Here is an 11,420-nt window from a genome sequence, read left to right as displayed (position 1 = left end):
ACCCAAAAAAAAAAAAAAAAAAAAATTAGGATACTTTGACAGGAGAGCTCCAGAGATCAATGTTTGAGCTCTGTCCCTACCACAGGCAGTCTTCTCCCTGCAAGCCTACAGTTAAACCGTATATCCAACCAATCTAACAATCTCTTCCCAATTACCTTTCACCACAACCTCCACTGTTTTTGAGGGTACCCTTAGGCTTGAACTTCTCTACACTCTGTTGTAAATATGATTTTTTTAAATTAATTAATTTATTTATTTATTTTGGTTGCATTGGGGTTTTTTTGTTGTTGTTGCTATGTGCGGGCTTTCTCTAGTTGCAGCGAGCGGGGGCCACTCTTCGTTGCAGTGCGTGGGCTTCTCATTGCGGTGGCTTCTCTTGTCGTGGAGCACAGGCTCCAGGCGTGTGGGCTTCAGTAGTTGTGGGATGTGGGCTCAGTAGTTGTGGCTCGTGGACTCTAGAGCACAGGCTCAGTAGTTGTGGCGCACAGGCTTAGTTGTTCTGCAGCATGTGGGATCTTCCCGGACCAGGGCTAGAACCCATGTCCCCTGCATTGGCAGGCGGGTTCTTAACCACTGAACCACCAGGGAAGCCCTCTGTTGTAAATAAAGTCGGTTCCTATGGGAAGAGATAAGGAGCTGTTTTATGTCCCATTTCTCACTGCAGGCAAAATCTCTGAGCTACAGCTATGAAGCTGGGAGTGTAGACAATGACGTACTTCTCTCTGAGCGACACATCTTCAGAAAATGAGTATTTGGTAGGTGTGGGAGGTTGCGTAGTAATCTCTGGTATTTTTGACTTCCCTCTATTAGTGTGGAACCACTACCTTACATGCCAGAGCCAGGGTAAGGGTAAGGGCAATTGGGCTCTCAGTATTCTCAGCAACACTGTGCCCTACATAGAGTCTTCATCCCAGAAGTAAGGTCTGGGCAAAAAAAAGGCAGCCCCTACCACTCATTCACACTTGGCCAGCAAAAGGTGACGGAGGCAGGATGAGGAATGCTCTCATCCTGCTCTTCACTGGAAGACAGCCCTCCAAGTGGGAGCTGTGAGGAGAGGAAACCCTATTTTCTTGACTTTACCAATCTGGAGTGGAGTTACCATCTTGCTCAGCTGCGAGATGGGAAGGAAAAAACAAGTCTTGGTTCAAATACCACAGATTCTTAACCAAATTTTAGTAAATTTCTCTGAATGTTTCTTCAATTGCTCTATGTCCTTTAAAACATTTCCATAGACTTTAATTAAAAAAACATAGTAATTGTCACCAATTTTTCTGGGGAATGGGTCCACAAAGCTCACACCATCCATGCTGTCTCTCTCAGCCAGTGAACACATTCAAAGCTCTCCAAAAATCCCCTTCACATTTATAATAAAGTCCAAATTCCTACTAAGCTTTATAAAGTGCTGCATGATCCAGTTCCTACACATCACTGGATCTCATACTTTAGCACATTTTATTTACTTTATTTACTCTGCTCTAATCTCTGTCCTAAAAAGGGTGGTCTTCCTCAGGGTCTTTTAATTTTCTGTTCCCCGTGGAAAGTGCTTTTTCACATTTCTCCATGAACAAGTTCTTCCTCATTTCATTCAGATCTCTGCTCAAATGTCATTTCAAGACATTCTCTAAAACAGTACCTCCCATTCACTCTTTATCCATGTATTCTGCTTTGATTTTCTTCAAAGCACCTAAATTTACTTAACATATTCATTTTCCTATTTGCTTAGAGTCTGTTTCCCCATTTGATTAAAAGCTCTAGGAGGGCAGGGGGCTTTGCTTGCCTTATTTGCTACTGTATCCCGAGTATTTATAACAGTACTTGGCACAAAGTCAATACTCAATAAACACTTGTTGAATAAATAGACATAAACAAGAATCAAAATATTTTTAAAGCTACTTACATTTTAAGTGACATTAACAGGTAATCTGTTCTTACTTATATCCATAAAGAGCAAAACAGTAACAGAGTATGGGAAAAGAAGTTAATAGTGATTTATTTGGCAGAGAAAATATAAACAGAAATGGCCAAAAGCCAGGAATTTTAAGTTCTGTTTTAGTAATTCTAAAACTTATTTTTATAAATAGCACTGCAGACCTGCCACTGCCTTTACACTACATACACCAGGACCAAAAGAAACAATCACCTCTAACTCAATGGGAACATGAAACAATACTAAAATACCAAGTGTTTATACTATGATCACTAGTTTTTACAGTTAGGGGTATCAGAAGATTTAGAAGCTAATCAAATTTAAAATCCTTAATCAGATATAAATTTGTCACTATCACTAATTATAAATAAAACGCTTTAGCATTAAAAAAAGAAAGGATATTATTTCCATGTCCTCACTTTCACTCCATATACCTTCCTATTAAGGCCAAGTTTTGCTTTAGCAAGGCTAAGCAAAAGAAACGTAGGTTATGTAGTTTTACCTTGAGTCCTGTTTTCTCGTCATCACTTCCATTATTTGTAGATGGTGTCTCATCTCCTTGCCTGGAAACCAAGACAAAATCTTCACTATTAAGAGTAGACACAGAGTCTGAGGAGACACTGATTTTTCCAACAGAAGCCTTGTCATCCATGACTCAAGAATGAAGCTCAACTCATGAATGATTAAATATTTTAAAAATGCCTGAAAAACAAAAACCATAAAGATACTCATATAGAATGTCTGCCAGATATTCAATTATGTTCTAATTTTTACAAAATACATATGGAAAAACTTAGGGGGAAAAAAAAACTTCCAAAATCTTTCCCAAAGACTTTCACTACTTATAGTTTAGGCTTTTTATTCCAGATATAAGGGAATTTGATGAAATTGAGGGCCAAGGTACTTCAGATTTCAAATATATAAATAAATAAAACACATTGCCTTGAGAATAACTCTGCCTACCTACACTGATTTCTTTGGCATATGTTGTAACTCTATTCTTTTTAGAGAAAAATTATGAAGTACTGAACTTGTTTTCTATTCTTTAATTTGTAAAGCTATATAAACAAATGAAATTGAAAGCGCTTAGGACAATAACTAAGGTTTTCCTAACATTGCTGATACTTATACTAACAACATGTTTTAAGAAAGAAAATTTCATATTAACCCCCCCAAAAAATAAATTCAAGGCAAGGCAAGCATAAATTCTAGAGTAGGGAAATACCTTACATAGCAAGAAATCAGAAGTCTATTAAAAACTCAATATTCCTATCCCACAGTTTCTTACAACTCAGCTCAATATGAACATTACCAATAAAAGAGTTTCATGCCAAAATTTTCCAGCAGGAAGTTAAAAATGTGTAAATTATGAAAAGCTATTCAATTATTTATTGACTCATGGAATAAAACTCAAACTCATCTACCATTTAAAAACATGGTTCTGGGGACTTCCCTGGTGGTCCAGTGGTCAAGAATCCACCTTCCAACGCAGGGGACGAGGGTTTAAGCCCTGGTCAGGGAACTAAGATCCCACACGCCTCAGGGCAAATAAGCCAGTGTGCTGCAACTACTGAGCCCATGCACTCTAGAGCCCACGTGCCACAACTACTGAGCCCATGTGCTGCAACGGAAGATCCTGCATGCCATAACAAAGATCCCACCGCAAGGAAGACCCAATGCAGCCAAATAAATAAATAAATAAATAATTTTTTTACTTCCTAAAAAAAAAAAAACAAGAAAAACCTGGTTCTGCATATTTTGTGTGGCAAGTTCCCATTTGGTTGCCAAAACAACAACAGAACAGACGATACAACAATATACTCAGAGAGCTTTAACCAATAAACAAAAGTTGCTCTAAAAAAAAAAGTTGTTCTCTGTATACTCATCTTGTACCTCAAAGAGGTAAAGGTTCTGAGAATCTGTTTAGTCTCTCCAATTAAGAAGTCCTGATCTATGCTTTGGATTTTTAATTGAACATATGTTTATTGAGCATACACCATATGCCAAGCACTATTTTTTCCCTCAAAGGCTAACATCTACATAAACACATGGCAGCAAGAATTACACAATCCCGGGCTTCCCTGGTGGGGCAGTGGTTGAGAGTCCTCCTGCCGACGCAGGGGACAGGGTTCATGCCCCGGTCCAGAAAGATCCCACATGCTGCGGAGCGGCTGGGCCGTGAGCCATGGCCGCTGAGCCTGCGCGTCCGGAGCCTGTGCTCCGCAACGGGAGAGGCCACAACAGTGAGAGACCCGCATACCGCAAAAAAAAAAAAAAAAGAAAAGAAAAGAAAAAGAATTACACAGTCCCTGAATACCATAGTTGGAAGAAAACCTAGAAATTATCAATACTGTTAAACAGATAAGGAAATGGCAACCCCAAGAGATGTAGGGTCACTTAATCAGGCATAACTAAAGCTCAAACCCTGGACTCCCTGCTGCTTTCTATTTAAACTAACTTCCTTGCTTAAAGGCTTTACGTTTCTTAGGACTAAATCTAAATGCGTAGCGTAGCATTTAGAGATGCTTCAAATGTACTTTTGAAAGCTTTTTTTTAAATGTAGTTCTGCTTCATCTACGCAATGAATACTTACCAAATGTCTAGTTTATAAAGAATAGAATATGCTAAACAAGAAAAAATAGATTCTTGCCCAAAAGGAGTTTATAATTTAGTAGAGAACAGAGGCAAATTGAACAGGTTAATACGTACTGATTTAGGGTAAAGAAAACTATGGAAACATGTTGGAAGAGTTAAAAAATATACTAGAGGAGGTAATATCTTTGCCAAGGATATATATGTTAATACCTTGAGGTATCTGCCCTCCTAGGATCCTCCTCCTAAAGTGGTTCCCTTGCTTCTGTACTCAGACGACTAGAAATAATCGTTCATGATCTAATAACCCTCTTTTTCCAAGTGGCCTGCCCATTCTTTCCCCAGAGTCAAATGCACTGCCTGCCTTGTTTCAGTTCCCATAGCAATTTACATTTTTTACAGTACCTATTATGTTGTGTTACAATTTGATGTTGAGTCCCTGAACAGCAAACTTAATATTCATATATCTATTTCACAGGTTAGGAAATTGAGGCTTAGAGAGATAGTGTAACTTGTTCAAGGTAACGGTTGTAATTTAACTGGTTAGAAGCAAAGCCAAAAATTGAACCAACATATCTATGATTCCAGAAGCTAAGCTCTTTCCATTAGATTATGATGCTTTTCCAATGCTACAAATGTCTGGGCTTTGTTCCAAAATAGTCAGTATCAGATAAAGGAGTCTCTATCTTTTTTAGAACTTGTACTTTGGTAAGATTTTCATGTTTAATTAGTCTTTTTTCCATCTTTTAAAATGTTACTGATAGTAAGATAGCAGAGGGCCTGGGAAAGTTCCCTAAAGCTATGATCTCAGAGACACTGAGAACTTTCTACAGTATTCTAGACTCAAAAATAGTATACTTTGGTATTTATACTATGAAACTGAGAAGATTTGGCATGCTCAAAGCTCAACCTATTTTCTTTGAGGAGGTGACAGGAAAGTACACTTTATAAGATACTTTACTATTTGTTTTGGCACCTGAAAGTAACTGAATCACTCAGTGGGAATGGGATTTATCAAAACACTACGCAGTACAGGAAAGGTTATATAATAACACTCCGCTTCTCTGGCCTCCGTGGGCAGAAGTGAAAAGGGAGCCCATGGCCTCCAAGGTCTCTGAATAAGACCACCCCTTCCCTGGCCTCCACGATAAAGAGGTGCCCCAGAACTTGGTGTACTCCTGGCAAAATTCTACAGCATTTACAACCTCTGTCTTGAGACCATAAGAACTAATTTTGTTGTCTTTAATCCCTACTTACACCAATTACCACACGAAGCCCCCTACTCTAATTCCAATTCTCATGGACAATAAAGTATAAACTTCCTCCCCCAAATACCCTGCGCTGCCATCCCTCTTTCTACTTTTCTCTATACCACCTATCACCATTCGACACGTTTTACATTTTAATCATTTGTTTTTAAGTAGCATGTAAGCATAAGGGCAGGGATTTTTGCCTGTTTCATTAGCTGCTGTACCCCTAACAAGTGAAAGAATGGCACATAGTAGGTGCTCAAATATTTGCTAAAGAAATAGGATAAGTGGCAAATAAAGATGGAAAAGAACAAGAGCCACCCATGAAAAGGCAAGAGCAGCTTTTACAGACTGACAGTAAGAACAGAAGTCATATTTGTGACGGTAAAGCACACCATTAAGAGAAAAAAATCCAAGTTAGTATGCTGGTTCTACTATTTAATAATAGTGTAAGCATGGTCACACCAAGCCTCAGTTTCCATAAATGAAAATGGTGTACTATCTACCTCATGGAGCCATTATAAAAATTACTAAGGAATAGATATATGTATATCCAGGAGCCAACTGCTATTGAAGGGCTGTCAAGAGTCTTGATGGCCAGTTCTTTTCCATTTCATCACTCTCTTCATTAACTGGAGAGTGAAACTAACTTCCAATTTTAAAGGAATTAACGAGTAAAACTGATTTTGGAAATTCAATTTAGGAAACAATATTAGTGCAAAAATATGTAACATTCTTAGTTCCATATTCTAATTTATTTATACCTAACTAAATGTAAAGGAATACTTTGTATCTTTGAATAGTACTTTACACATTACTAAAATATACACATTCTTTATCTCATTTTATCATCCTAACAGTTCTGTAAGGTAGACAGAGTAAAGATTTTTATTCCACTTTAAATAAAGTAATATACATATGAACACCCTGGTATTTGGTAGGCACTCACAGTTTGTCTCCTTCTTATATAAGTGATGAGCCTAGACCCTTATAACATGTCCAGTTACCAACAGGGCCAGGTTGGTGAGTGCCAGTTGAGGGATGTTTCATTCTATCTCCTTTAATAGGTCAACTAACTTAAAATGATAGGTAATTTTGCTTAATTATGCAACCTCATGCATCCAAACCAAAAGTTCAGTTATGTTATATCCTGCTCTGTAACGTAAGTGACAATTCTATGCTCAACTATGCACTTCTGCAAAGATCACAGTAAATAATGTACCTCAATCTTGTTGAATGAAAATTCATTTTCATTCACAATCTCCTCTTAAAACTATAAACCCAGCTAAAGGAAAGTGAAATGTAAAAGAACTAGCCATGGTAAAGGCTCTTTTGACAGTTCGTCAAAAGCAGTCAGTTCCTGGATAATCAGTGTTTACTTTTTAAAAACTTGAACTTTTTTGGGACAGAATACCATCAGATATTTGTACTGTTTCTAACATCATTCACAGCAGTAACATAAACAGTGAAATTGCAGTGGCATGGATTTGCTAATGTGCAATCAGTAGAGGAAAAATCACCTCCCAATAAGTGACCTACCAAACTTGATAAAAGAGGTCTGCGTGATACTTGTAATTGAACTTGACATGCTTGAGACAAGTAAAATGTGCTAGTTCCCGGCTACTAGTTCAGCACTCTGGTTCATCTTTATTTCCTTGGTTTTCCTGAAACTCTTCCTGAAGGAGAAGCACTAACTCCTCCTGCACTTCAATGGGACTCCCCACTCTCACTGAGCAGTCCCTCTCAAAATCTGGCTCCCCTACCTCTCACCAAGCTTCACTGCACATCCTCTTTTAAAAGCTGAATTCAAACCTTGTCTATGTGACCCTGGGTACTTTAACGTTCTCTGAGCATCTGTTCGGAAAGGAAAAAAATATATATCTATAAACATTTAAAAATCAACAATACAAAATTTCAAAACCCAAACTATTCTTTTGAGTTCTCATCTAACTTCTACCAGCTGAAATAAATGAAAATGCTGATCATTTCCATATTGTGAAACTCTTATATTTTTGCTTCCATTTTCTACCTCTGCTACCTTTTCCCAGCTGTCTTTTAAGTTCCTTTTTTTCTGCCCATTCTTTATTTTTTTTTTAAGTTTTAAAAAAAATTATTTTATTTGTTTATTTTTGGCTGCATTGGGTCTTCGTTGCTGCGCGCAGGCTTCCTCTAGTTGCGGTGCAGGGGCTTCTCATTGCGGTGGCTTCTCTTGTTGTGGAGCATGGGCTCTAGGAGGGTGGGCTACAGTAGTTGTGGCACAGGGCTCAGTAGTTGTGGCACGTGGGCTCAGTAGTTGTGGCTCACAGGCTCTAGAGCACAGGCTCAGTAGTTGTGGCACGTGGGCTTAGTTGCTCTGTGGCATGTGGGATCTTCCCAAAATAGGGCTTGAATCTGTGTCCCCTGCATTGGCAGGCAGATTCTTAACCACTGCACCACCAGGGAAGCCCCTCTGCCCGCTCTTTAAATTCATCCTGGCCTCCTTCTTGTTCCATCCTGGCCTCCTTTTTGTTCCATGGAACAAGATCCCTTAGCTATCTCAGTACCTCATGTGGTTATACATTTTTTTGTGTGTGTGTATGCTGATGATACTGCAGCCCTGTCTTTCTCCCTAATTTCATGTAGGTGTTTGTGTTTTTTTTTCTATTCAGTACTGAGTGTTTGATATGTGCCAGGCACTACGTACAGTGTTACGGAGAGGAAAGGTACTCTTTCCCCTTGACAGGCTTACAGTAAAGAAAATGAACAAGTAAACAAGTAATTACAATAGAGTATAGTGCTTGGTATAATAGAGGTATGCAAATGGTGTTATGTGAATACACAGGTGGGATATGCTACATGTGTCCCATGTCCAAAGCAGACCCCATCTTCATACAACCATATTCTTCCTCATATCTCCCCTAACAGTGGTTAATAACCACTGATCCAAGATAGAAATGTCCCCCAAAATCCGTGACTCCTTTTCTCATTCTCCCTTGGGATTCTAATGGATTTTAGTTCCAAAACATACCCCAAATATATTCCTTCTTTGCCATCTTTCACGTCACTGACTTGAGTATTTCATTCTCTTTCAACTTAGCTACAACATAAGTCTCCCTTCCTAGACTCTCTCTAGTCATTATCAAGGCCTCATAGTTAATTTCTAAAATTCAGATTTGATCATATATCCCACCCCTTCCTTTGACTGCTCCTGACTGAAAACAGAAAAAAATCCAAACTCTTTATATCATTAGTTCTTAAAAATCTGGAGCCAATCTATCATTCTAGTTTTATCTCCTTCTATCAAACCATACCAGACAGCTCACCAAATATATGATGCATTTTTATGCTTTCAAGGCTTTGCTCATGCCATTTCTTAAGGTAGGAATGTGACTTCATTTCCCCCATTAGTCCTTCTTCCCCACCAGCAACCTTGCGATACAATCAAATATTCAATCTCCCCTTTTCCCTTCTGAAACATTCCTTATTTCCCTCTAGGGCTCCGAAGGCTTTTTTGTTTGCTTGCTTTTTAATTTTATCACAGAATTACAGCATTTATTACACCGTAAAATGTTATACATCTTTTCTCCTATACTATATTGATCATTCATTCCAGAAACAATTACTTAGTATAAACCACCCTGGTAAATACTGGGAATACAATGAGCACACATAGTCCCTTTGAACTACTTGTGGACAGGGATCTTAGGTTTTATTCGTATTATCTTCATATCCTTGCTATGGCAGTTCTCAATAAATGTGATTGGATGAGTAATACTCTTTCATCAGTGTTTAAGTGATAGAGTCTGTAACGTGAGATGGACAAATGACAAATATGATACACTACAAGCGTGTCTGGGATGTGGATATGAATGACAACTGGAAAAAAGAGACTCAAAAAGAACTACCCTTGAGTGTGCCTGACTGACTCTTCATCAAGTTTCTAACTGTGAAAACCAGTTAAACAACACTGAGCCACAAAACATACCTTGGATTCCCTTTGTACCAAAACACTCATCACTTCCCTCCCAATCCTCATGATTTTTGTTTGCTCAACCAGTGAAAAAATGAGCACAGCTTTAGGGAATCTTAAGGAGGATACTTAAATCATCTTGCTAAATCTAAAGAGAGAACAATACTTAGCAGTTCCTGAGTATCAATTATATATGCCCAACATGGTACTTAGAAGCTTTATATGCATTATTACTAATCTTTATATTAACCTTGCCAGAAAGGTATAAACTTCATATATGACAGACAAACTGAGGCTTAGATTGGTTCAATAACTTGCTTAAGTTCACAGAGACAATTATAGAACTTGACCTAAACCCAGGTATCTAGGTGCCTATGTCCTTTTCAGGAATGCATCTCTCCTCCTTAGTGTTCCTATCACCATTCTCTCCCCATTCCAATCCATACTCTATGTTGCTCCCAGTTATATATACCCTTCTAAAACACAGATCTGCTAAGATTACTCTCTGTTGAGAAAAAGACAAGTCAGGAAGTAGCAAGAGAGTCAAGTCTGAAAGATGCTGTAGCAGGCCAATTCTTGTGGGTCTGTAGCTCTTTAAAATTAAACAAAGAAGTTATTTTTAAAAATCATACAATCTTAATCTCAGCTTTTTTCTTTCTTTCTGGCTTTGAGATTTGTTTCCCTGCATTGGTTTTCATATGAACTTCTCACAGCTTACCCCTGGGAAGGGTAGGACAAATCTAACAAAACTCAGTGGAAAATCATCCCGTCTTTAGAAAAATAAATTCCTTTCCACCACTGCTAATTGCTAAACAACAGATGTGTCTTTAAGTCTGACTTTGAATTTGGGGGCTGTTTCTTTGAATTATTTTAGTGAGCTAAGAGAACCATATTAATTTAATCCTTCTGAATAATTTCAGCTTAGCTTTAAAAACCAAAAAGAAAATATAACAATCATCTTGGGCCTACAGCACATAAAGGCAAGAAAAACCAGCTTATCTAACAGTCACTTTTAGGCAAATTTTAACCCATAATGCCTGTGACAATTAACTTCTTTAAACTATGAAGTGACTCTTTTACTTCAATTCCACATGAACTATAAAAGATAGCTTAACTATAGGAATATAATAACTCAGAAGACAAAAGTTTTTTAATTTTTAAAAAGATTTAAAAAGTTTTAATCTTTAAAAATTGTGGTTAAATGTACATAACATAAACTTTACCATTTTAGCCATTTTTAAGTGTATAGCTCTGTGGCTTTAAGTACATTCACATTGTGCAACCATCACCACCACGCATCTCTAGAACGTTTTCATATTCCCCAACTGAAACTCTGTACCTATTAAATTCCAACTCCTGTTCCCCTAGACAACCAACATACTACTTTATCTCTATGAATCTGACTACTCTAGGTACCTTACATAAGTAGTAGAATCGTATGGTATTTATACTTTTATGGCTGGCTTATTTCACTTAGCATAATGTCTTTTAAGTTCACCTATGTTGGAGCATGTGTCTGAATTTCCTTTCTTTTTAAGGTCAAATAGCATTCCATGGTGTGTATATACCACCTTTTGTTTATCCATTCACTGGTCAATAAAAGTTCTAAAAGCCTAATTTTTTTTTTTTTTTTTTGCTGCACCAACCTTCATGAAGGATCTTAGTTCCCAGACCAGGGATTGAACCTGGGCCCCCGGCAGGG

At 37.9% G+C, this 11,420-nt stretch overlaps 1 protein-coding gene across 1 annotated transcript in view; it reads right to left on the bottom strand.

The window, feature by feature from the left end:
• The window catches only part of RABGAP1 (RAB GTPase activating protein 1), a 160,785-nt gene that overhangs the window by 134,145 nt on the left and 15,220 nt on the right, over positions 1-11,420 (bottom strand). Inside the window, exon 2 of the mRNA XM_007468374.1 lies at positions 2,430-2,629. Within this exon, the coding sequence (XP_007468436.1) occupies positions 2,430-2,579 (150 nt within the window). The 5' untranslated portion in view covers positions 2,580-2,629. The remainder of the gene's footprint in view (positions 1-2,429; positions 2,630-11,420) is intronic.

The sequence above is a fragment of the Lipotes vexillifer genome, unplaced genomic scaffold (assembly GCF_000442215.2).
Source record: "Lipotes vexillifer unplaced genomic scaffold, Lipotes_vexillifer_v1.1 scaffold1285, whole genome shotgun sequence".
NCBI lineage: Eukaryota > Metazoa > Chordata > Mammalia > Artiodactyla > Lipotidae > Lipotes > Lipotes vexillifer.
The sequence above is the reverse complement of the archived record's forward strand: the minus strand, read 5'-3'. Positions and strand labels throughout refer to the sequence as shown.